This window comes from Kogia breviceps, chromosome 17 (genome assembly GCF_026419965.1).
Source record: "Kogia breviceps isolate mKogBre1 chromosome 17, mKogBre1 haplotype 1, whole genome shotgun sequence".
NCBI classification, from domain to species: domain Eukaryota; kingdom Metazoa; phylum Chordata; class Mammalia; order Artiodactyla; family Physeteridae; genus Kogia; species Kogia breviceps.
The window spans coordinates 2,080,384-2,107,699 of NC_081326.1; the positions used below are offsets into that span (position 1 = coordinate 2,080,384).

The 27,316-nt window shown below is 44.2% G+C and overlaps 1 protein-coding gene across 2 annotated transcripts in view; it reads right to left on the reverse strand.

Moving 5' to 3' along the window:
• Positions 1 to 27,073, reverse strand: part of ST18 (ST18 C2H2C-type zinc finger transcription factor) — a 99,977-nt gene extending 72,904 nt beyond the window's left edge. The window contains exons 1-3 of one of the 2 annotated variants that reach the window (XM_067017947.1): positions 27,003 to 27,073; positions 20,826 to 20,880; positions 18,486 to 18,516 (exon numbers count right to left, since the gene is read on the reverse strand). In XM_067017947.1, the coding sequence (XP_066874048.1) occupies positions 18,486 to 18,516; positions 20,826 to 20,880 (86 nt within the window). In that variant the 5' untranslated portion in view covers positions 27,003 to 27,073. The remainder of the gene's footprint in view (positions 1 to 18,485; positions 18,517 to 20,825; positions 20,881 to 27,002) is intronic. The other variant, XM_067017948.1, reaches the window with a different exon arrangement.
• Between the last annotated feature and the right edge of the window lie 243 nt (positions 27,074 to 27,316).

Sequence of the window (27,316 nt, forward strand, 5' to 3'; positions counted from 1 at the left end):
AGCGGGCAGCCACAAACCCAGACAAATAACAGTTCTAACTGCAGTTGCTAGACCGAAATATGGGGTCTTTGCTTTGCAGATTAACAGAGGCTCAACTACGTGCTTTGCACTCACTGACACGGCAATTACATCCTTTTCCATCTCCATCAGAGAGCGAAACCAGGAGTGTTAGCATTCCAGTAACACAGAAAAGAGGGCAGGTCCACAGTCCTGCTGAGGCGTGTGCAAATTCGGCTGCCCTCCGCCGTAATACAGTCTCAAGGGGCCTGGATGATCCGTGCGTCCCACAAATCATCACGTGGGTAGATGAGGTTGATGACATCATGTTGATGAGAACAGATAAGCAAGAAGTGGCAAGTATGTTAGAAGCTCTGGGAAGACATCTGCGCCCCAGAGGGTAGAAGATAAACTGACAAAGATTCGGGGGCACATGATATCAGTGACACGTTGAGGGCTCAGTGGCCTGGGGCATTTCCGGTGTCCCCAGTGATAATAAAGGACAAAGGATTGCATCTACTCTTCCCACCACTGAGAAGGAAGCACAGTGCCAGATTGCCTGATTAGGTTCTGGGGACCGCATGTTCCACACTCGGGACTGACAAGGAAGGTGGCCAGCTTTGACAGGGCTGCAGAGCAGGTCCCGGCTGCCCTGAGGACAGCCTCGCTGGTTGGACACGAAACCTGGTAGAGCCTATGGTATGTCTGTAGGCATCTGTGCTCGAAGGAAAAGATGCTCACAGAAGTTTGTGGCAAGATCTCATGGAAGGATCGCAACACAGAGACGCAGGTTTCTGAAGCAAGGCCACGTCATTTGCGGCAAAGAACTACACTACTACATTCTAGAGACAGAATCCCTGACCGGGAGGCCAGAGCTGACCATCAGGAACTGGTTTCTATTAGACCTGCTAAGTCATAACGTCAAGCAGGCACAAGGACATGAATGGTTTACCTAGAAGATCAGGGTCGAGGGGATCTAAGGAAGACGCCTGAGCGTGGACCCGTGAGAGTTAGTATGAGATGAGAAGGTCTTTCCTTGCACGATGACACCCACCAGAGAGCACATACCCGGGAAAAAGCACTCAACCGCCAACCAGACAGAGTGGCCTGGTCACGAGAAGTCAGCTCGTCTCTGCCTTCGGCTCTCCTGCGCTGGAGTTGGTAGTGGCAGGGATGGAGGGACAGGCCAGGCCCCCCAGCAGGGCTCCCACTAAGACCGCTCTAGCTACTCTTGCAGCCCACCGTCCAACCTGTCAGCAGAAGAGAGAAATGCCAACCTCCCAACAGGACACCGTCTCTTGAGAAGGCCAACCAGCCGCTGGACTTTTCACTGTGGAAGAGGCAGCAATTCAACTGGACTGGAATTAACATATATTCTGGGTATGGATTTGCCCGGACTGCCTTCAGAGCCTCAGACAGCACTGCTGTCTGAATGTTCTATCAACGAGAATTCTCGTATGTCTCGTGGACCAAGAGACCCAGTTAGGCAGACGACCATGGGAAGAGAATAACTGGATAGATACACCGTTGGTATCACTTATCGCACATCCTGGAAACTGCAGTCCTGATGGAGTGATAGAACAGCCTCTCGAAGGCAGAGCTGAGATGCTGGCTTGACGGAGATACCCTGCCAAGAGGGCGTGGTATTGGCCTTGGGGCCAATATGCACGCTCGATGATCATTACGTAATGCCACGCTCTCCGCAGTCTGAATACATGGGCCCAAGAACTAACAGGAATTAGGAACGGTTTGGTTTGCCATGACTCCCAATGACCAGCTTGAAGGACCTGTACATCCCTCACCCCAAATCTACCCTCCGTGGGTCTAAAGATCCTGGTCCCCCGAGAGAGTGCTTCCACCAGGGGACACATAAGAGTCAATCAAACTTTCAGCTCTGCCTGCCTCTTGGTCACTGGGGCTTCTTGGGCTGGGAGACCAGCAGGCCAGGGAGAGAGTCACCATCCTGGCGGGAGTAATGGGCCCTGGCCGTGGGGAGCAGCAAGGCTGCTGTTACATTCGGGGGACACAGAAGAACACATCTGGCCCTTGAGTGACCCACTGAGGTGTCTCCTGGTTCTTGCTGGCCTATAGCCTTGACAGCCAATCAGCATGGACAGCAGCCGGAGAATCTGAAGGTCGTGGTGAGCAGGGCTTAGGGACGAGGGTCTCACTCCCACTGCCAGGTAAGCCGCCTAGATGAGCAGAGACGCTTGGCAAGGAGGGAGGGCCTCCTTTCAAGGATGGAAGAGGGCACCCAGGAGGAACGGCCTAGGCTTGTGCAGCAACTGCGCTGCAGTTTGCTTCCCCCTCTGCCCTGTCCTCTCGCGGCTACCGGACCAGCGTTTACGAAATCGTGAGGCAGGCCCCTGCGGGAAAGTCGAGCCCTTGTTCATTGGAAATGGGCCTCCTGATTCCCAAGAGTCACAGGCCACCGCAAGTGACAAAGGTACTTTTACACAGACAAGACTCTGAGACACCGTTCTTTCTTGGAGGATGGTCCCTGAATCCACGCCCAGCTCTCTCAGCCGCGTCGGAAAAACTCGTGCCTGCACTCGTGTTTACAGAGCTGAGCGGTGCACCCACAGTAAACCTATAATTAAGCTTCTCCTATGACTCATGTCATCAATTCAGTGACTAAGTCGTTGCTATCTATTGATGGTTGGTTTGCCGTCATGGAACACTGATTCCATTGGCAAGGTTATTTGATAATATCAGGTTTATAAGAGGGGAGAATTTTTTTTCCCATAAGGCCAGAGCTAATAGATGCTTTTTCCTCATTTAATTGGGATTAAGTTGTATGAGTGATAAATTCATTGCATAACATGCACAACAGTTTTTTCATAAAAGAGTCGAGCCGTTAAAAGTCACATTGCAATAATAATAATAATAATGATAAAATTTGCTCTGAATCCTGAGTAACAGTGGAAGGGGCTAAGAAGACCCCCTCAAACCTCCTGCTGCCCCACCACCTTCTCACACCCCCACTGGCCGGACACACCTGCCCCTGGGATGTCATTCTGGAAACGCCGTCAGAGCACATCCTTTTTACGCCACTGTGGGTTTGGCATCTTCCATGATCATAAAACTTAGCCCTCTGAATTGTCATGATCTCTCCCAGGAAACTGGAACCATCTACAAGGGGACGGAGACTGCTTCTTGTTCATTTCTTATCTCCTGGGCATCTGTGAAGCCTGGGTCTTGGTGTCACCCTTGGGAAATGTGCCCGGAAGTTGAACTCCACCCAGATGCAAGCGTATAAAGATGACTTGGATGCAACTGCCTTTCCCCAGGAGACTCATGAGAAAGCTACCCATTGACTGTTCAGACCATGTGGCTTCCCACCCCCTTGGAACAAAAGGTCACAGATCCACACCAGCTTTTGTATGGGGGGGTAGGGGGAATTAAGTTAACAGGGGCAGGTGACTCAGGAAATCCTACTTGGCCCACACAAGGATTGACCAAATGACCAACTGGTCATTCCCAAACTCAGCTCTCCAAGAAGGCAGAACAATCAGTCAGTTTTAAGGACAGCTCAATCCTCACATGAACCAAAATTTTAAAAGGAACAATATTTAATCATCAACTAAAACACAAACAAATACACCAAAATTTGGAATACAGTCTAATAAAATATAAATGTCCTCCAATTTACACCCAAAGGAAAAGGATGCATCTCAGTGAAATAATGTGGAATTGCCAAGTTCCTTGTAATTGCCTATAGATTGACTAATTGATTCATTAATGTATAGCCACAGCTTAGCCATGCAATACATAAATAGCTCACTGGCCTCTTCAGAAACATAACATGATAGGTCATAGGGATTTCCCCGCAAGAAGAGAAGTTGGATCTATTAAGATAAAATTAGAAAGTAAAGACAGTAAGAGGTGGTTATTACGTGGATTTTAGAATCAGGATACTGAAAGAATTCACAAAGAATTTAAGCACAAAAGGAGATTTGTTGTTGTTTGCTAGCAAATTTGGCTTCATTAAAGCCACAGTTTGTTTTGTTTTTAATTTATTGAGTAATACTTCAACTATATGTTCTAAAGTATATAAAACAATAAGACAGATACGGTTTTATATTAACTTTGTCAAATAGCACTATAAAATTAAAAGTATTAAGAAAAATTAAACAATGATCTTATTTTGATCATGAAGAAATATGAAAATGAAATTCAGAGTTCATGAATGTTTGCCTTAACGAAAAATCATATTGGAGGAGAAGATACCTAAAATGGCCTTACTTTAAAAAAAAAACCTTTAAATGATTATTGCATCATCTTAGTTGCTCTGATAAGTATTTTACTATAGATTGCATCTGCTAAAAAAATTAAATGCGGTTGAGTAATAATAGCATCATGACAATTTAAGTTAAATGCATTTGTAGAAGTGAGTTCAAAATTACTCTTTTCACTTTAATGAATTAGGCAATAATCTGAATTTTTTTTTTACTTAAAGTTTGTACTCCTATCCAAAAATTAAGATAAAATAAAATAATGAGAGTGTGAAATTCCATGATAATGAGGATAAAAATACTGTGCTTTATCTTTGTGTAACACGTTAGTATATGATAAGACCATATACATTCATTTTTGTGCATATTCGCAAATACCTAGTTTTAGAAGAAATTTAAGCAATCCCCTCTAATTTCCCTGGCACAATATTTTACATAATTTTAGGTAGCAATTGAGCTACCAGCAGCAGAAATTCTATTAGCACAATATGCTTGCAAAAATGGTTAAATTAAAAAAAGGACCAACAGGGACCTACTGTATAGCGCAGGGAAATATACTCAATATTTTGTAATAACCTATAAGGGACAAGAATCTGAAAGAAATATATATGTATAACGGAATCACTTTGCTGTACACCTAAAACTCAAGTGACATTGTAAACTAACTCTACTTCAATTAAAAAAAAAAGCAAGAGGCTTGGGTGCTGTCAGCAGGGGCTGGGGGTGCCCTTGCTCCCTAGGCTGGATGGACAGGCTGCCGGCTGCCAGGCTCCCTGCCCTGCCCCTGCTTGCTGTGGAGGAACCAGCTCAGCTCGTGCCTGGGGAAAGGGCTGTAAGTCCCAAACTTGAAAGAAAGAGAAATCTTAAATGCCAGTATCTTCACGTTATTTTCACATCACCCCCATGAATGAGATGCTTCACTCACCCTGCCATTTCATCGGCATCCCACCTCACCATGTTTGCAGACGTGCAGGAGGCTGACGTCCCGCGTGTCCCCTCCCTGGCTTTATACCTTATGACACTGACTTGTACTTTATGCACGTGCGCGTGTGTAACTCAGGGCCTTCCGGAGGTCACGGAGCATTGGTTACGATCGTGTAGGCACCCTGTGCGAGCACTTTCTACAGCTGAACGAGGACCGGAAACCGTCCACGCACACTTCCAAGGAAAGAAGACACACTTAGCTGCGCCATAAAACTTGGAATTCAAAGTGAATGTGAATAATCTCATTATTTGGTAATCGGAACGAGAAGGTTCAGTTTTTACAGAGGTTGTTGACTAGGACGCCGGACCAGGATCCAGGCACAGGCAACAATTTCAGTCCAGAAAGGCCATTTCAACCCTCATCTTTGATTGGCAGCATCAGACAGAGTACGTGACGGCGACTGTAAAAGTCACATGGAAAAAGCCTGCTCCCCAAGTTACTCTTGAACCAAAATAATAAAGGTCATTGACAGTTCATTCACGATCATGTGAATAAGCTCAGGATCATGTGAATCAGCCAGACAACTCAGGGGGGAAAAAGTCTATCGTGGGCAACTTATAAAAGACACTATTGTGCACCAGGCCCAAATCTATCAAATACCAAGGTCCTGTTTATGTTTGTGGCACAGACACATGCTTAGGAAATGAAAACGATCTCATTTATTCACAAAGTAAAAATCACGGACTGGCGATGGGCTTTGCAGCTTCTTTTTTACCGTGGGTCATTCACTCCCGAAACACTCACATCAGGGCCGCAGAAGTAAAACCGAGTACATCTGGTAGCTTTAAATGAAGACCAGGAAGCATAAAGTACCAGCTATTTAGCACCGTAACGAGGAAAGTACAGGTGTCCTTTGTTCTCTACTGTGAACATGTATTTATTTTTTCTTTTTCCCAAGATGTGCAGATGTGAACTCTTTCTAAGGAGCAGGCTCTGAAGGGTTGTTGAGAATGACACAGAGTAAGGCTTCCTATGTTTAAAAATTTGATGTACGAATAACATGGTTTTACATGCCATAGATAATAATAACCATATTTTGCATATTAGGAACTAACATAGTGGCTTCATTCTCTTTCAAATATAATGAATTCACTTCTTTAGATGAAATTTCTGTACAAATACTTTTGTCAGGTAGTCTTTACATTTGATTATTTTTGTAGTAAGAAGGAGAGTCACATTATTTCTGTCACCTAGAACAGAGTTCATCAATGCTGACCTTTTCCATTATTCATTGATTTCTTTTTCTGGCCACTGCTGTTGTGGCTTCTACTATAGATATTTCTCAATGTTCAAAAGAATGGTTTTCTCAGTTTTGAGTGTGTGTGCATGGGGTCTAGTAGAAATATTTAGAGTCGAAATTTGCAGAAGAAGGAAAGATAATATGAAAAGAAGGAAAGTGAGAGCGAGGGAGAGACTGTTATAGGCGGCAGAGTCCGTGAACAGAGGCGGGGAGGCTGGAAGGAGGGGCGGAGACTAAGCGTGTGCGTGTGGGCGTGTCCTCGTGTGCCGGGGGCACAGAGTCAAAGCCCAGCAGAAACAGACACCGAGAGCAGCCAACGTGAGGGAGAGGTCCACCCACTGCGGGAAAACAAAACAGACCAGGCACGTGCACACACACACACACACACACACACACAGAGACACAACTTCATCAACTAATACGGCAATGTTTTGGCTTTTAACATGACGATGACAAAAGACTCTTTAAGACCGTGTGGCTCTTTTATGACTACTATCATAAATGCTGACTCTATTTCTTGACATTTACCTGAATGCAGATACTTGGTCCATAAATCTCAGTTCCCTGAACTAAAAAAACCTAGACACCTACAGATATGCACAAGGTCTTTGGTCGTCTGATATTTGGACGGCTTCCATTTATCCTTCTCGACTTCACCAAGACACATTATGAATCATCTCACAGAACCTGCTGTCATGCCGGAGAAATATTTAAAAGGGGGATCAGCTGTTAAAATAGTCAAGTGAGCGCTGAATTAGTAGGGATCACTTCCTTTGCTATATTATTAAAATTGCGTGTATATAAATGTGTGTCATCTTGCTATATACATGTGTATGTGTAAGTGTATATATATATATATGTACACACACAAATCTGTGCAGTGCTGTGGCAGCCAAGTATCCAACCGAATCAGAAATAGCTTGCTTTGAAGGGCTATTCCTGATCTAGACGCTCTCAAGCTTCTCCATTAAGCCTGCAAACCCACACGTCACTTCCCGTGAGTCACCCCGTAAGCGTATCCACGCCACCCTTCCCATCAGAGCTCCTGAGGACAGCCCCCTCCTGGCCCAGCTCTACCCCCAGGCCCCGGCAAGTCAGGCAGGCTCGGCCCCAGCACGGTTCTGCCACCTCCGGACCCGGCAGGTGGCCGTCTTCCTGGACCACTCGCGGGATGCCCTTTTCTCCCATTCACTGGTGCGCGCACGGTGGAGTGACTGCTTTGCCCGCGCCTGCCTTGTAGTTGACTATTCCATCACGTAACCTTTTTTAAAAATTCATATTCTCATTCAGAATACCGTACGGCTGCTTCCCTGAGAACACCCAAGCGATAGGAACCCGCTTCCGAGCCAGCGTTCACTCCTCCAGACGACGTGGCCGGTGGCCCCTGAGACACAGCAGTGCTTCAGGGCCCAGAAGTGCTCGGGACGCCCGTCTCACCGTTCCACCGCCATGCCAGCTGGGAGCTATCCTGTGAGTCATTGTTTTCGAGATGTTTCCACGGTTAGTAGGAATCATGGAGTTAGAAACGTGTGTGCAGGCTTGGTCTACAGTGTTGTCAAGAAATTGTCCTGCGTCTGTTTTAGGTGTAGAAATAAACTAGACATCAAAGCTTCAGTCACTGAAGCACAAAATAGAAGACACTGGGGTCTCAGAGACCAGGCTGTCTATCGGTACATGATTTTTCATTGCTTTTAAAAAAACATGCGGCCACCTTGTTGAGGAAGCGGGTTTGAAGTCCTGGCAGGAACTGGCCTTCATCTACACTCAAGGGACCCCCTCTGTTCTCATCTGTCCCTCCCCCTTGCCTCGTTGTCACCCACAGCCCCGGCTGGCCCAGAACCAGGCCGCTGGAAGAGTCTGCCTTGGTTAAATCCGGTTTAACCGAGTGCCTGTTTCCGGCCCGTAGGAGTTCCCTGGGTGGACACGTTCTCACCCTCCCAACGCAGGTCAAAACCTGGCCGGAATTCACTGCTCGTGTCACTGTGCTCCCGTACAGTGAGCCTCCCGTACAATGAACGCGGAGCCCCGTGATGCCAGGACAGACGGCAGGCTCTGTGTCGGCCTCCAGCTCCAAGGACATGGGCCCTCAGAGGCTCTGGAGCAATTTCCAGGGACCCTTCGAGGGCAGAGGGGTCCGAACTCCCTCAGCTCTCACGGGGCACCGGGCAGAGCAGAGTCTACTCGGCGACGCCCCCGGGCACGCGCCGTCGTGCCGTCGTTTCCCTACAAGCTTTGCTGCCCCAGCCCTGGACAACATCCTCACCTCACGAGAAGCTCCCACAGGTGGGGATGTGCTCCTGACCTCAGGCGGGGACCACGATGAGGACCTTTAAAGATCAGATGCCCTGGCCCTCGGCTTCTCCCAAGCGTTCACACGTCCAGCAGCGGCGGCTCCACCTGCTGACCTGGGGCCTCGGGGGCTCCTGTCCACAGACTCACTGGCTGATTCCTTCCTACAAGCAACTCAGAAATGGGCAGTAGGCACTTCTGTCCTAGTTGTGATTTCTTTTCTGAACTGAAAGTGACCAAATGAAACTAAGGGAGAAGTTAACAGAATTAAGAGCACCTCATTTTTATGTTGGAGAGGAAGACATATATTGATGGTAGAAAAATAAATTAGAAATGAGTATTATAGCAAGAGTAGCGGGGTTTGTAGTCAAGGGGCCGGTAGAAGCTTTGTGGACTAAACAGTCTAGACTTTAAAGGGACAGACGTAGGGGAAGAATCTAAGAACTGGAAGGAAAGAGGTTACAGGCAGTATAAAAAGATGAAGAGAATCAATATGTTAACTAGAAATTCCTTGGCAGGGAGTTACTCACTACATGATCCTCAAAGCAAATATTGGTAGACAATGTAAAATAAGACATCTCAAGTGACATCACGTACTAGGGATACAACGGTGAATAAAATAGATTTCTTGTCTTTACAAAGTTTATGGTGTACCAAAAAGAATTATGTACGATTAATTAAAGTTTTTAAAATAGTTTATTCTTTTGTTTGATGTCTCCCCAACCAACTTCTAAACTTGAAGGCAGGGGATCTGCTTTCTTCTGGATGGGTGGACGGATGGATGGATGAGTAATAAAATCGCTATAATTCAAAGTAATGAAGTTCAGCTGCTTTAAAACAGACAAGAAAAGAAACGCTTTGGGGACACAATGGAAAAAAGTATTAGTCAGCCTGGGAGGTCACGGGGACAGCTCATTGCAGAGGTGACATTAGTCATTAGCCTTAAAATGAGTACAAGTCCCATAGGGCATTAGATGAAGGGAAGAATAGACTGTAACAGAGTTGAGATGGAAAAAGCATTATATAAAACAAAATAAAATAGTAAAATAATAATAGAAAATAAAATAAAATAAGAAGTAGCTTTAGGCTTGGGATTTCCTGCAGAAAACAGTCTGGTGATGAGATTGGAAGAAGACCATTTGGAAGTGGAGGTGATTGGAAAAAAGGACTTTCTCCTTCAAGGAGGATAAAATAAATAAGGAGAAGGATCACACACGGGGAAAAATAAACAAGTGAAAATGTAGCAAAGGAGAACTTCAATGGCAAAGACGAATCAGAAGATATGCCTGAATAAAGCCAGAGGTCAATTTAGCTCTGCTTGGCGATGGGGGGAGCAGTTAGGTGAACCCAGAGGCCAAGAGTGAAAGCGCCGTATGGAACAGTTTCCTTAGTCAAGAAGGCAGCAAAGACGTGACCTCTGCACATGTCTCCGAGGTCCCACAGCTGGTCTGACCGGACCCCCAGAACCCAGGGCTGCCGTTCACCCACGTTCTCGCCACCACACGCACCCGTCAAAGTCCAAGTTTGTGTTAGAGTTACGAGAAGTCACCCATGGAGAGGAAACACTGAAAACTAGAGCACACACACGCTTTGGTTGTAGGAAGTTGATGTGTCAACACTGTGGGACATATTTATCTCAGCTCACACTTCAAGCAGGAAAAACACAATTGTCAGAAATCTTAAGTTTGCAAACATACATGGTAATTGAAACGGGACTTCAAGTGGGTACAGCTCACCTAGGAGATAACAGCAGAAATGAAGAGCTCTGCCTGGCGATCCAAGTTAATCGTTCCTTCACGGAAGATGAAGGAGAAACAAGAGATGGAGTTCAATACTTTCACGTTGCACTAGAGGTGCTCCAGAGCACGTTAGGGCGAGAAGGTCGTGACTGCACCCTAGCCTGTGACGTGCCTGGGTGGGTTGAAAGGAACCTCAGCACCTTGGTTATCGACACACCAAGGTGACAAGGCAGTCACGTGACCTACGGAAGCCGACGGAGAGTCTGGATTTTGTTTGAAACATAATAATGACATCCCCTGCGAACACACTCTAGATGACTGTAGAGGCATATAAAGTGGTGTTTAAACGCATCCTTACACGAATTCTCTTTCTAACGATCTGTGGAAAATATTTTAAGGAAGAGATGGTTGATTTCAAACACGTCCAAGAGGTTAAAACAAAGACTCGCGAAAGACCAAGGCTTGTGCTTTTTGCTACACTACTGTCAACAGTTTGTTTGTTCCGTGTTCTGCTATTCTCCATCAAGTAGAAATGCAAACAGTCATTAATGTTAACCCAAGAACTCACAGACCAAGAAAATTCCAAAGAAACCCAGACCCTTGTCTTTCCCTGCCAACCCGCGCCATGAAAATTAACAATGGAGAGAAGAGCTTTTCCAAGTGCAGAGTCAAGTCTAAGCTTGTGGGTGCCTCTGGAACTTTAAAATGCAGGGTAACAGCTCAGAGATCTCGCTAGGATGCAGGTTCACTCGGTCTGGGGTGGGCCTGGGGGCCTGCGTTTCTAACAAGCGCCCAGGGGATGCTCGGAGCAGCCAGGCTGGCTCTGGGTGACACGTGATCCCCGAGTGGGAGGGGACCCCTCCCGCTGCAGTGTCACCCACAGAGCTGTTATCACATACTTCCCTGGTTTATTACATCCATGCGCTAATTTTATCTCCACCGCAGTACCTGGTACTACACTGGGGCAGAAGAAGTGCTGAAGCAACACACACAGATGGAGATATTCTTTCTCCTCATTTGTGTTACAAGAAAAGAAGAGCTAAATGGATAAAAAAATTATCTCAGTGGGAGAGCTCTGCAAATCCGAAAACCACGGTGAAGTGAATCTTCATGTGTGGCCTGCAGGGGTGGCATGTGTCACGGTTTTAGAAAAGGTCTGATTTCTGGAGATGTTTGTGCCTTAGATTCCTAGAACTGTTGGCTGACACAGGCCACCGATATCCTCGTGATAATGTTGGAACATGGAAAGAAAAGGTAAAGAAAAGAAAGCACATCTCCTTGTTCTTATTTTTTTCTGAGAAACTTCACTGAATATTTACGTATAAGCCCCCTGGTGTTTCACATCATAATGCGGGCATTATGAGGTAAAATAAAACATATACAGTTAAGATGGGGCGCGCACCCTGCCCCATGCAATCGTCATTTTATAGATGCAAACTGGAAAACACAGAGCTATTCAGTCTCTAAGCTCAGCTGTGAAGGGACAGGAGTCCACTGCTGGCCCAGTTCTAAATGCCTGGCCTTGACCTCACGTGGACACAGAAAGGACACACACCTCACACTCTGTAAAATCTGTCTCCGAAGGGCAAGGCCCGTGACAGCTCATCACCGGGGAAGTAGCACTTTGAAAGAAGAAATAACGAGAACGAACAGAGATTTGTATCAAATCCAGGTATTTTAACAGACTTAAAATCACATAATTAATTCATGGAATAAAAAATCCAGAAGGAGAGGACAGTGGCCTCTTTATAATCGGCAGTGCCGTGAATCAAGAAAAGGTGCTGGCAGGGAGATGAGCTCGGTGCTCTGTGTCTGCCTAGAGGGCTGGGATAGGGAGGGTGGGAGGGAGACGCAAGAGGGAGGAGATATGGGGATAGATGTATATGTGTACGTATAGCTGAGTCACTTTGTTGTAAAGCAGAAACTAACACACCATTGTAAAGCACTTATACTCCAATGAAGACGTTAAAAAAAAAAAGAAAGAAAATGTGCTGGGGTTAGTTTGTAGGTCTGATATATTCCACCTTGATTTATCAATTTATTGATGAAGTTTACGTAAGTATTTCCACCAGAATTCGGATGATAAGAGAGGATTCCAGTGTGTCAGTGCAGGTTCATCAGCTGTAACGAACATACCGCCTAGAGGCGATGTTGATGGTGGCGGAGGCTGGGCATCTGTGGGAAGTTCTGTCTGTCCTGCTCAGGTTTGCTGTGAACCGAAAACCGCTCTAAAAAGTGAAGTCGGGCTTCCCTGGTGGCGCAGCGGTGGAGAGTCCGCCTGCCGATGCGGGGGACGCAGGTTCGTGCCCCGGTCCGGGAGGATCCCACGTGCCGCGGAGCGGCTGGGCCCGTGAGCCGTGGCCGCTGCGCCTGCGCGTCCGGAGCCTGTGCTCCGCAACGGGAGGGGCCACAGCGGTGAGAGGCCCGCGTACCGCAAAAAAAAAAAAAAAAAAAAAAAAAAAAGGAAAGTCTATTGGGGAAAGAAAGGAATGCTAAGGTCTGCAGTGACAGAGGACAATACGGTGGCTGCAGTGGGTCTGGGGAGGCGTGGCGTGCACCCCGGACCACAGATGGGCCCTAAGTTCTGCCTCTGGCCCAGGCTCTTATCAGTCAAAGACCTTGCGTGTATAAAGCACGTTAACTTCCCTGAACCCGGCTTGTGAGTTAACTGTGGACAATGTCACTTGTCCCAGTGACCCTAAGGGCTGTTTGTAGGGATCTAATCAGATCCTGCACACTATTTCCACCCCTCAGTCAACAGACACCTACCGAAGGCCGCTCATGGCGGGCTCAGTGCTAAACGCAGGCCCATAAGCACTGCTGGCACACAGTTCATGGAATTTTCTTGTTAAACGGCGAACTCTTGTCAGATTTTTATTCTTGTTGAAAGCCTCCCTAAGATATCTTAAGATACTTTCTTAACCCGGTAAGTACAGTACAGAAAACAATCGAACTCTCTAGAAGCGTTACTCATGCCCCCGAGTCGCAGGTTGGACACCAGCCCCCTGCCCTTTACACGGAGGCGGATGACATCCAGCAGGACGGGGGGGTGATGGACAGTGATACCTCAGGCACCCCCTTGCTGGAGACTTCTTTTCCAAACTAAGTCCCTATCATCACCTTCTTTGGTTACCAGTCTCACTTCCCCTCGAAGGGGTTTTAGGAAAATGGGTTTTCTTTAAGATGTCAGTTCCTTGGATTCTAATTTATAGGTCTGGCCACGTTTAGAGAGACACATGGCTAACGGGAACATAACAGATATGATATGTTATTAAATATCCCAAACATGCACTGAGCCGTGTGCATTTGGAAATCACAGCAATAAAGGAAAGAAGAGGGTTTCTTCCTTCTTTCCTCCACCCTTGTGATTAAAACAACATATTGCCTTTAACCTGGGTGATAGATTTATGACATTTAACTTTAGAAATCAGTTTCTGTTCGTTGTATTTCCTGCAGCTGAACGTCCTCTCCAGGAATTCTGTGCAACAAGTAGTTCCAGGAAAGTCATGACCATTAAAGGAAACTTTAGCCTCAAGAAAAAAAGAAAAATTGGAAAGAAAATTACTAAGTATTAAATATTTAACTGATATAAAGACTTTAGTGCATGAAATAAGATAGAAGAAAGAAAAGAAAGCCATCTAAATCTGTAAGTCGCAAAATATTCTCATGTCCATTAAATATTGTTATTAAATCTATAGCTTACTGATTATAGAACTCGTAAAATGTTTAATATTTTAAAAGTTACAAGAAAATACCAGGGCTTCCCTGGTGGCGCAGTGGTTGAGAATCCGCCTGCCGATGCAGGGGACCCGGGTTCGTGCCCTGGTCCGGGAAGATCCCACATGCCGCGGAGCAACTAAGCCCGTGAGCCATGGCCGCTAGGCCTGCGCGTCCGGAGCCTGTGCTCCGCAACGGGAGAGGCCACAACAGTGAGAGGCCCGCGTACCGCAAAAAAAAAAAAAAAGAAAATACCAAATGAGAAGGTTTTGAATGAAGGAACAAATTATGTAAAACAAAATAAAAAGAGACGCAACTAAATTAAAATTTTATTACGAAACTTAAGCCAACTGGGAGGCAGCAAGAAGACCACGAAAGGACACTGGGATGTGCCTCTAATATAATTAAGAGCCTTGAATTCACTTGTGCCTCTAAGGAGTCACACAGGAAAGCCATTTCAGAGGCTGGAGTATATTTTCCTAATTAGAGGAGAGGGGCCAGGACTGGCGTAAAACACTTTGCCAACGCAGGACACAATTACCAATATTAGTAGATGCAACTGCAGGCAGATCAGATTAAGGATAAGAGTAATAAAAGAAAAGAGCAGAGAAAATCCAATGGTCATGATTTAGACGGGCTCACGAGAGCCTTCTCAGCACCACCTGTAACCTGAATTGTGCTGGAGACAAGGCTGGAAATGCTAATAAGGCACGTGATTAACGGTGGGTCTGGGGTTACAAATTGCTTTTTTAATGGTGAAGACAGAGTATCATAAGAAGATGAGAATGTCAGTATCAATTTTTATTAGTGTCAGGAACAATATGCAGTATATTTAAATCAGCTTCATCTGTATTAGTATTTCTATAGGTAGTCGCTCTGGAAGCAATAACATGTCCAATGCATTCTAAAAAGAAGAACTAAATAAAGTTGCCAATGTTCTCCACAAAAGACCCATAACTTTTTTTTTTTTTTTTTTTTTTTTTTTTTTTTTTTGTTATACGCGGGCCTCTCACTGCTGTGGCCTCTCCCATTGCGAAGCACAGGCTCCGGACGCGCAGGCTCAGCGGCCATGGCTCACGGGCCCAGCCGCTCCGCGGCATGTGGGATCTTCCCGGACCGGGGCACGAACCCGTGTCCCCTGCATCGGCAGGCGGACCCTCAACCACTGCGCCACCAGGGAAGCCCTAGACCCATAACTTTTATACTGAGGAAAATATGCCACATTTCCTGAGATACTCAGAATTCGGGTGCACAAAAATGCTGGATTCTGGACCACAGCAAAGCTGCAGAATCAACTGGAGGAACAGTTGTAGCAAAGGGATCTAGATGGACAGAATTAAAACCACACTAAAAATAAACCTTCCATGTGAATCAGAATTTTTTTCCAAGATTTATGTAGAATGGAATTTAGGGTCCATATCTGGGTCAACTAAAACCTGCAAGAAACAACCTGAGACCTAGTTAGCCTAAACATGTTGAAAATAAGTAATTATCAAATTAACAATAATCAGTAATTTTTATAAACTCGTTGTTAGTAAAGAAAAATAGGTGAATTCATTTCGTTTATGAATTTGCCCAGCAATTATCACCAGCTTTCTGAATTGGTCTAATGACAAATTAGGTAAAATTGAATACCTGACAAAAAGTTTTTAAAGAGAATTAGGGACACTAGGAAATGCTATTTTTAATTAAAAAAAATTGTTTTTGAATTTCAGAAAACTAGGCTTTGAAAAATAAACCATAAGGGTTAAACTGCAGAATTTGAAGAATCCAGGTTCTGAGGACATCAACAACGGACCGTGGTTTGGATTTATATTCTAGACAATTAGTATTAACTGTGCATGACTGAAAGCTCAGCCTGGTGAGCGAGAAGCCGGCTTGAGTCAGAAGTCTGGATTCCTTACTAGTTGTTTAATCTTAGGCTATTTATGTAAACTGTTTATTTTCACTTTCTTCATCTGAAAATTGGAAGTATCATAGTTTCTACCTTCTAAGGTTCTTGGAGGGTTGATGAGACAGATTGCTCCAGGACCCTCAGGACCGTCTGGCTCTCAATAAATATTAGTTTTATTGTAATTATTGTAATTATTGATGCTAATAAAGTGCTTAAACAGTAAATTCTATTTCTCCAGGAGGGTCGTAGTAAACATTTTTGCTCTCAAAGTTGCTTCTCTCTGCTAATGTCTTCTTTTTCTCTATGAATCTTATATTTCTCCTTAATCCAAAGCACACAATGCATTCATTCCCTCAAATTTCTCTTTTTCTTTTCAAGTTATTCTTCAAGACACATTACTCTAAAGGACTTTTCCCTCCTCTGAATAGTTCGATTCCCTAAAAGGACTCCAACTGGAAACACAGTTCTTCAGCTGTGGGATGCCCGAGGAACCCACCCTGGGAGGGCACACATGGCAGGCTCCTGGAGCCTTGAGCATTTTCAACTTCTCGCCGTCATTCTACGAGGACATCAAGTCTCCCAACAAACAGGAATTGTTAACGAGAGCAGATGTAAAAAGCAAGAACGTGAGGCAGCCAGACACGCCGGCCGTTTAATCCTGTCCCGACGTGTGGGTGTATCTCTGTTCTGCTCTCATAAAAGTAGCTTAAAAAATGATAAAATCGACAACATACGCAGGGCCATGGATTTCCTACAAACACATTTCCACAGAGAAGAGCGCACCAGCATGAAAGCTTGCACCCAGTTCTGATAGATCCAGTTCCACTAAGTTGATGAACCGAAACTTGCAGAAGGAAGGTACTAAGCTAGCCCCACAAAGGGAATCACAGAGCACGCTGGCCTGGGAAACAACCACGTAACTCATAAACGCACACATTGTAAATGTCAGGGGTGCAAGACACTGTTACACATGCTCCAGTTTTCACACATTTCCCAGAGGAACACAGAGACCATCGCTGTTTTCGGAAAGGTGGAGTAGACCCTGAGTTTGGGACTTTCTGGGCTTGCAAACCTAGAGAGGAGACAAAGGTCTCCTCTTGCTCCTGAATCATTTCACTACAAAATAGCATCAGGACAGAAAATGTATTGGCAGCATGCGTTTCTTTAAATATGCACTTAAAAAAAACCCAACAACTATACCTTGCAAAGACTCTGTGAAAGAAAACCCACTTGGAGTTTATTCTGCAAAACCTAGTCAGGTGGAATTTCCAGAGCATTGCCTGAGGTGCACAGCACAGTATCTAAGGCAGAAGTGCTCAGATTACCCCAAACCCCATCATCACATTATCTTCAAATGTCTACTGTCAAAAATTCACGTGATTATCTGATAGAATTATCTAAATTTTTTCAAAAATTGAAGTATAGTTGATTCACAAGGTAGCGTTAGTTTCAGGTATACAGCACAATAATTCAGATATATATCTGAATATATACACACATATATATATATATACACACACACACACACCATATGCATACTTTTCATATTCTTTTCCATTATAGAGTTATTACAAAATATTGAGTACAGTTCCCCGTGCTAAACAGTAGGTCCTTGTTGATGATCTATTTTATACATAGTAGTGTGTATTTGTTCATCCCAAACTTCTAATTTATCCCTCCCCCCGCTTCCCTTTTGGTAACCGTAAGTCTTCTATGTCTGTGGTTCTATTTCTGTTTTGTAAATAAGTTTGTTTGTATCACTCAAGACATGGAAGCAACCTAAATGTCAATCGACAGAGGAATGGATAAAGAAGATGCGGTACCTAGATACAATGGAATATTACTCAGCCATGAAAAAGATGAAATAATGCCATTTGCAGCCACATGGATGGACCTAGAGATGATCACACTGACTGAAGTAAGCCCGGCAAAGAAAGACAAATATCATATGATATCACTTATATGTGGAATCTAAAACAGAATTATCTAATTATTAAAAAGAAACACGGAGCTTTCTGGACTTGGGTTATTCCTCACTCATGTTCTCGGATGAGCTCAGTTCCTTACTTCCATCAGCACAAAAACGAACCACACATGGGTGTGTGCACAGAGGCAGTGCACCCTCCAAGGAGAAAGTGGAGGTTTTCCCACATTACAGAACAGCGGTTCTGTGTTTTGTTATCAAAACATTAGCTTGAATTGTCTCGGATCGACAGTCAGTAGTTTTTCCCTTTCTCAGTTTCGTTGGTGTAGAGACAGAGGCCAAGTGAAATAAGCCTGTTGGCTTATTCCTCACAGTAAAATGGCGATCCGAGGCTTGAAAAGTACAAAACATTTTAATAATTAAAGCTGATCAATCATAGAAAAAGTAAAGTAGGGCAACCCTTACCTGAGCTCCTGGATGAGAGAATCCATTGGTGCTATTGACAAAAAGAAAAGAAAGAAAAGGAAAATCAGTTTATAATTTTGAAAACTGTATGACAGAAACCTTTTACCGCCTAGAGATAATGACTAATGTATGATTAGTGCAGACCCCACTCAATTTCCCTCTGGGCCGATTCATCTTTTCTGGTTCTGGTTCTTTGGAAACAAGAGGACAGGTGACCATGGCCCAGAACAGATGGTTCCAGATTAGTGCCTCAGGTGACCCTGGGACTTCAAAGTCATGGACTGGACTTCCAAAAGCTGTCTTTAGAGATGCACTGAAAAAGTACAGGAGCACGAAGGACCTGAACTATTTTTAAAATCAATTTTACTGTCTCTAGGAGAAATTTCAAAAGAATCCTGTTTACATTTTTATTGACATTAAACAAGCATTTAAATAAAACTGGCAAAGTTTTATTAATAAATATCCTAAGATTCTGTTCCATAAATTTCATGCCTGTAGAAAGAGAAGTTTTAGTCACATTAATTTCAACATCTTATTAAAAATAAGATATTTATAGAAAAAATGAGCTTTGATTTTTCTGAGATGAAGGGAACTAAAGAAGTTCATGTTTATAAATACCTGCCTACACCAGGATAAGCAATATTGAGAGAGACAACAGGTGGTTTTAAAGATGACTCATGCTGCATGAGAAACAGTTATTTCAGTTCTCAAAGAACATTTTGGCTCTATTTAAGGGTGTATATGTATGTGCCAAAAGGATTCAAAGTCCAAAAAGAACGGCAAATTAAAATACTCTCATTTTAGAAGTATGATAGAGTTGTGTGCTTTCAGGAGTCAGAATAAGAGATTCAAATAATCCAAATACAGTTCCTAGAATGCTGATGTTTATGGCAGACGTGAGCCTATGCTAAATAATGATAAAACTGTCCTTGTTTTAAAAACCTGTATTCCATGGAGAAGTTTGCTGCATAAAAATGTGATATTTCCAAAACTGCATTCCAAATATTAGGATGTGTGATGTAACTACTTTTTTTTTTTTTTTTTTGTGGTATGCGGGCCTCTCACTGTTGTGGCCTCTCCCATTGCGGAGCACAGGCTCCGGACGCGCAGGCCTAGCGGCCATGGCTCACGGGCCCAGCCGCTCCGCGGCATGTGGGATCCTCCCGGACCAGGGCACGAACCCGCGTCCCCTGCATCGGCAGGCGGACTCTCAACCACTGCGCCACCAGGGAAGCCCTGTAACTACTTTTAAAGTAACTTAAACTAAACCTGGAAAATAGAACACTGCAAAACTTCAGTTTGGGTAGAGAAAAGTCCCATATCTTGTACAGCATGATTCTGCATTTTGGTTATCATGGCTGATGATAACCAGGGTTGTATTTTAACTGAAAAAAAAAATCATCCCGGAATTAAAAAAAAAAAAAGGGGGATTCTGGACTTTACTGAAACAGGAATTATTTACCTTGACTACACACATAAACAAAGCTAATGAAAGCGCTGAATTTGATGAGACATTTTCAAGTGTAAATCTCGGAACGCTTACACGTGACTGCCTGATCACTGTCCTACCCAAGCTTTCCTCAGCAAGTCCAACGCGAGGCGGGTCAGGTGGGGGACAGCTGCCCACAGCTTCCTTCCAGAGGCCGGGCTGAACCTTCCATGTAGAATGAAGGCTCACTCAAATATAGCGACTTATCATACAAGTTATTTTCCTTCCGGGGTATTATTGTCAGTCAATCCTGTTTTCCAGATGTTTAGATCATCAAGGGCCTGTTTCTATTTCAATATTACATTACCAGCTGCTGGTTACAAAAGGAGAGGGAAAACCGACAAGTTCAACCTTTCAGACGTTACTTCGCAGAGCTGCTGGAAATTCCCAGCAGGGACGCTCCAAAAACAAACATCGTCATTTTACTTGAACTAAGTTGAGACTGGAAGCCACTAAACCGGATATAACGTAAAAATCAAGACCTGCTTTGGCAATAAACGAACAATTCGCTCTTTTCCCTTGGACGTTAAAGTCACGTCAGTAATTTGAGGTCTCCGTGAAGTGTTCTTCCCTTGCTGACCATTATGCTATTTTGCACGACGTTTAAGTCTACTCAGGATTGCATTTTGTAAAAATTAGCATCCTACATCGTTTGGACTATTCTGAGTCTTTTACTCCTGGTTCATAGTATTTAGCCTCTCAATGCCATGGTCCAATGTCCTGGCTTGACTTAAAAATGGAAGCCCTGAGGAAGCTGTAATTCTTCTGACGACACGTCAGGGTCTGGGCATGGAACGCCCACATTTCACGGCGTGGTGAGCACGGTGTCGTGGAATGGGCTTGTAACTCACCCTTGGTTCCTTTCGCACGGGTCCGCAGCGTTTTATCTTCAGCTTCTGCGTCCATCTGTAACGTGAGCACAGAGTCCTGGGGTCACTGCCTTGACATGGATCAAAATACGAACACGTGTCACCAGAAGTTCTGAAGGTCATTATGAAAAGCAGAGTAGCCTTTCATGCTCTTGAACAGCACCCGACTCTGAAGAGACAGAGCTGTGACTGCCTCACACCCCATGAGTTCTGGAAACACTTCTATAGATGCTGGAACCACACGGAAGGGACAAGAGGGCAGATGTCCTTGCCCACAAGTGTTTGCTAGTGATTCAAACACTTACGGCCTTACAAAGATAGAGAGAGATAGGTCTGATTAACAGTGATTGTGAAAGAGACAAAACCTCAAATGCCAAACCAAAAGGTTTCAGATTAACTTACTAAACCCGCTTCCTTTGCGTTTCTAGAAACTTTCTGCTACATGCCTCTTTCTAAGTTAGGAAAAATAATTCCCACTGTGCAAATCCAACACGAACACAAAACCCTGAAATGCCCTCATTGTAAAATACCACTGAATATGTTTGCAATCAACAATGGCAGACATTTGCTCCCATAATTCCAGAATAAATGTGGGTTATAATCGTCCAAATCCATAAGGAAAGTAAAATTTGAGGGTCATGTCTGTCACTATCAAATTCCCTAAAACATCATTACTACTGATTTTAAATATAATGACGCTAATTATCAAAGGGATGCCAAGACATAAAAAGCGTGTTGTTTTTGTCCGCACGGAGATAGAGTCTGACCTGACTACACCCAGCCATTCCACTAGGATCCTCTAAGCATCTCGTAGTTTAATTCACTTTTGCACTGTATCAGAAGGAATTCTTAAGTAGAAAGAAGTTGTCCTGCTTGTTGAAAATCAGAAGCAGGCAGAAGACGCTCTCCACGGCTCATCCTTAAATCCCGGCGCCGGCGGGGGTGCGGTGTGACTGCAGTGAGAATGGAGACGCATCTCTGCTCTCCGAGGCTGAGTTGTGATGGAAAGCACTGACCTGCCATAGACTTATAATAGGGGAGCAGGTGTGGCAATGATGGACTTTAATTTCCTTTAATAAACCTTTTATGTGCCACACTTTTACTGCCATTCGACGCTCTCCAAGGTCCTGCACATAATAGGTTCATTACTTTTGATTACTATAGTCTATTGAGACAAACAACTCCAGAACACACTATATATTATGTTCAGTTAAACCAATATGGACTATTTATCCATTGTGCATTTTTTCACCTGCAACACTACAGACAAAATTAATGACAGCTCTCCTAAGCTAAAACTATTAAAACCACCAGCACCCTTGTGTCATCATTTCATAATAAACACCACACCAATCGCTGAACTGTTTTTCAAATTAGCCAGCAAAAGTGTCCACTGCCTTTTTGAGCAGCCATTGCTTTAGTCTAAATAAAACGGTCCATTGTTAACGCATATTTTCAAACTACATGACAAGAGAAAACAACAGGAAGACAGAGGAGATTTTCTTTTCTTCCTCCTGTAGATGTCCCTTCTTTTAAAACCAAACAGACTTATGACAGATGTGACACTGCCTGGGATTAACGCGGCTTGGTTTACACGGGATGGTGAGAGCACTGCGTTCTGAAATCCTCCTCCGGGAGGGTCCCCGCTGCATATAAAGGGGCTCGGTTCACGCAAACTCCCTTCCGTGTGCTCGACGAGTCACTTGATTAGCAGAAGCCTGTAGCCTGAGGGTTAACATGCAGCAAAGCATCAACTATTTCTGAGGGGCTCCTCCGGGGGTGAGCATTGCCTTCAACACGGGTCTGCAGTTACCCTGCGTGCAGGGGCTCTGATAGCTCCCCACCCCACCCCGCCACTCCGGACGCCCCCGTCCTCCCCCGCCCCCCAAACATAGGTGGAGGTTGAACTCCACGAGTTTCTTTACAGAAACACGGTGTGCAGAGTGCCAGCAGCATATAGACATGTCCGAAAACTGCTAAAAGCGTAACCTTCTTCATAAGGGCTCCAAGGCTCGTGCTATTTCGCAATTCAGCGAGCCGAGGACCTGAGTGGACCGCCCCCGCCCTGTGCAGGGCGAGGCATATACATAGTCACCGGCCTCTGCGTGAAGGCGCCTGCAGTGCCAGCCTCACGCTCGCATTTTGTGGGGCTATTGTCCTCTGGCTGCTGGGGCACATACATCCCACACAAGCCTTGTAAGAACTGGCAGCTCATCCGTGGAGCTCAGCGTTCATTTTAACTTGCGGGCCAGGGTGCAGGCGTCGGATGGATCAGGCCCCAACCTACCATCCAGCCATTTCACCTCCTCTCTCCTGCTCACACCTGGAGGGCCGTAGCCGTTACTACTAAGTTCGGGGTCTAGTCATGTCTTGCAGCTCTTGGGGAATGAGAACATCCGACACCTAGAGCAGACGTGCTTGTCTTTGGGGGGCCACAAGCGTGAGAAAGCTCGCTCTCTGGTAGATCTCAGCTGAAAAATAAGCCTTTGTTCTCAAAAACCTTCCACATGGGAGCAGGAATCTCCAAATAGTCTTTGTATGGATTATTCTCACGGACTTTAATAAATTGCCAACGGGAAGACTTAATTTTTGCAAAACCGAGCCTCGGATTCAGTGGGTCCCGCGTTCCGGTGATGGTTCATCCAAGGGGAAAGAGGTCCTACCTCACTGCCTGTGCTGAGACCCAGGGGGCGTGCAGCGGGGCAGGGGGCCGGCCGGCCCTTCAAGCTCTCCACATTACAGAAGACGCCACGAGTACGTACGATTCAGGACACTAATCTAACTAACGTGGCCTGTATCTTGAAAACTTCACTTCCTGTTGGGAACATGGGGGTTTTTCTATTGGAAAAGGACACTTGACCATCTTTACTACCAAAGTCCCAAATTCTATCGAGAAGCCTGCAACTGATTTTGTGAAACTTGACGAATCATTTCTTTTCCCAAAATAGAGCTTTGATTTTCTAAAAAGCTGTCCTTCTCCTCACTTCTTAGGACCTTTATCACCATCCCATTGTTTATGGATGGGAAAAAGGCAAGACATTTTCTGACATTCCTATCACGGGTTCCTCCCGGCTTTGACAATCTACTCGATCGAGATGAAATATTAAAGACAAGTTTTGCCACTCTTATTTTTCCTGAAACTAAGAAAAGTTCTTTTAACCTATAATTACGGATATGTTATGTATAAAATTTATGTAGAAAGGAAAAAAAAGTGTTCCTGCTTGCTATCTATTTCATAATAAAGCCGTGAAAAAAAATTTTATAGACTTTCTTCCCCAGGTCTCTGGGGAGAGGAGTTAATACAAGAAGAGGCAAGAGGGAAAGAAACTTATGAAATAAAGAAGGTAAAGAAGCAAAACTTGGCGGCAGGATATGCCAGCACCAACAACGGAGATAAGCCGATAGGCGATGGAGAAGATAAATGACCATAAGATAAATTTTCATTACTTAGTTGAATTTGGAAAGCTTTCATTTACTATCGTCACATATTTACAGACCTACACACAGGTGTGCACGGTAATTCCCTAGTGACATGGACTTGACCACCTTTTCCTCCTGGTGCTTAGTTAGTTACCTCAGGGGCGATCAGGGGGTCTTCCTCGCGCGTCACTCCAAGGCACAGATCTGGTGCCTTCTTTTGGGCTGAAGAGGGACCCCTGGAACTGCTGATTTGTGCAAGGGAGAGATGCAAGGAGCAGGACACCAAATTGATAAAGTCAGTTTTGCTTTCATTCATACAAGCAAATTACGGGTATGTGAGGAGATTTAGTTCCCTTTGATTTTATTTTTCACTCAAAAATCCTATTTTAACCTAATGGTTAAACAAACAAAATTATTTGCCAACAAAAACAACCTCCAAGTAAATATTTAATCACTTCTTAAGATCTGGGGAAGACAAATCTCTCGGTAATGCTTACGTTTTATTTCTCCTTTCAACGGAACTCTGGACGGTGACGTCCTCAATATCTATTTATAAGCAGTCTTGAGTTTCTTAATATTAGTAGAAAAGCCATGGCGAGCCTAACGTTTTGAGGATAGCTTCTCAAAATCCTTATACAATTAATTGTCACACTGTTTAGTGACAGATAATTTCATGCCAGTAGCTACTTTTAACTTGAGAAGTCCTTCACATACATTCAACTTGCAATAAGTCCCACTTTTAACCAGATTTCACTGTGTTCCTCTCCTGAGAGTTGGGGACGGACAAAGCAGTTTTGTCTGTTGTGTCTCATGACTCTTGTGAGCTGTCCCTTCAATCTTAGGAAAGTCACGGCAACGGTGAGAGGAAGTTAGTTCTGTGCCTGCCCAGAGGAGGTCCAGGGGGGTCCTCCCCACCGGGAGCACCTCATCCTCAGCGGATGCTTTCTTTACAAAAAGCATTTTTTAAAAAACGACAAAGAGAAACTCAGGAAGTTGGAAAAGGCTAAACCCAGAAAATGGAACAGCTAAATGATGCCAGTACCTTGGGATGAAACTTGGCCAGATTGAAGAACAAAGAACCCTACACCGAGTGCCTTTTCTTTTGATGATTCTGGCATTATTTTGTTTTAAACATAGCTTTGGATCAGCCCAAAACAGCAGCAAAAGATGTTTCCCTGTTATACGAGAAAAAGATGGGGAAAATGAGTTGTGACCCTAAAAGAATACTTGGCTCATTGATAAGAATACCAAGATTGAATGTTCAAGTATGTTTTTTTCTCTGTTCTTACCCTTTTATTGTTTTCCTGGTTCTCCTTTCATACACTTATTAATTCCTCAGGAAGAGTAATTCAGAAAGTAAACTTCAAAACATTTAAATGAATACAATCAGGAGCTTTGACATCACCCTCGATGCCATGTTAGTAATTTTCTGAACCTTTTCTGAATGCTTTATCCTAAATGAAATGAAAATTTTCTGAATCCTCTATGTAGGGCACAGGATCCCTGATGTCAACTCTCTGTTCCTGTCTGTCTCTATTTGTACCGCCGTTGACTCTGCATAAAAAGCTGAAGAACTGAATGATGGTAGCGTTTCCATCGGTGACCCGTCTCATGTCCCCTGATCCCTCCCAGCCTGGCAAACGCCACACCTAACGGAAAAGCAGGTTCAGCGCTCTCTCAGACGAAGCACAGCCGTCGGGAAAGAGCTCTCCCCGAAGGCCAAGGGCGTGCACATCCCCAACAGAGGAGATGCTTTCCAAAGGGAATTTCTAGAGTCAAGTGGAAACGTCCAGCAATGAAGGAAACCTTGGGCCTGGGAAAGCCTGGGTGGCTTTAGGAGGAGGCTGAGGTGTTTTGATTCTTGCTTCTGATTTCTGAGTTTCTGCGGCTCCTGTGTGTAGACTAACCCTCTAGCTTTGCACAACTGGCCACATGACCATGAACCAAAGCCATACGTCTGTGTCCTTTTGCCTAACGACACCAGCAAATGGTTCTATTATTCGCTTAGGTGGACAGCGTGTGCCAACGATTGCTAGCAGTCGCCGAGCCACGGCCTCTGAGTCACAGCTTTGTGACCTAGGGGGGCAATCGCCAGCTTTGTGTTTTCGGAGACTTAAAAAATTTTTTTAATATGCCCTGTTTAATGATAGCTCAGTGTAAGGAACACCCTAAAAGGGCCTTAACGATTTTTTTTTATTCTTGCTGATATTTTGAGAGGCATGTGTTGAAAAATGTTAGAAAACAAGCTCCTTCATACAGGGATAAGTTATTTTAAATAGAATTTTTCCCAAGGACAACCCAAGTCCTTACTTTTTAGTGTCTGTAGGAATGAACTCTAGATGTCAGCTATAGTGCTTTAAAAATATCTCACTTATTTACTCTTAATCCTCAAGTAAACTGATTTCAAATACAAATGAATTCAAATTGGAATTTTAAAACTATTTTAACTCTGAATCTTTCTCTAAGGGCAAACACGTTTCAACAAGTAACACATACCAATCACCACGCAGAAGGGTTTGTAGGTACGGAGAACTTCACCTGTTTAATGTTTTAAAGGATCAAAGTGACCGTACTTCTGACAAAAATCATAATTCTAAATTGGGCGTTAACAGTAAATTTCTGTCAAAGCAAATGGGCAGAGGTAAAGTGCTGTTGTAGAGGAGAGCCTTTATATAAATGCTCTGATCGGACTCATTTGATTTCACTATATTCTACTCTTTAATAAAAACGTTGCCTTACCTCTGTCTTTCTCCAGGGAACTTGTACGCTGACTTGGTTCGCCTTCCTCTCTCAGAGTGACCGAGTACCTTTGTCTGCTTTAGTGAGAAATCCTGCAATTCATTCTATTAAGATAAAAAGTAAGAGAAGGCCTATAAGGTAGAACAAATAAATAGAAGAGCAATAGTAAACAGTGAAGTGAACAATAAACAATTACCTATAATTCCAGCGGACTATACCACACACAGAATGAACATTTCATACTAACGTATCAATGGGAAAACGATGTTTAGCTTTTTTAAGGTAAGCCAAATTAATTTTTGTTTTTCTTACCA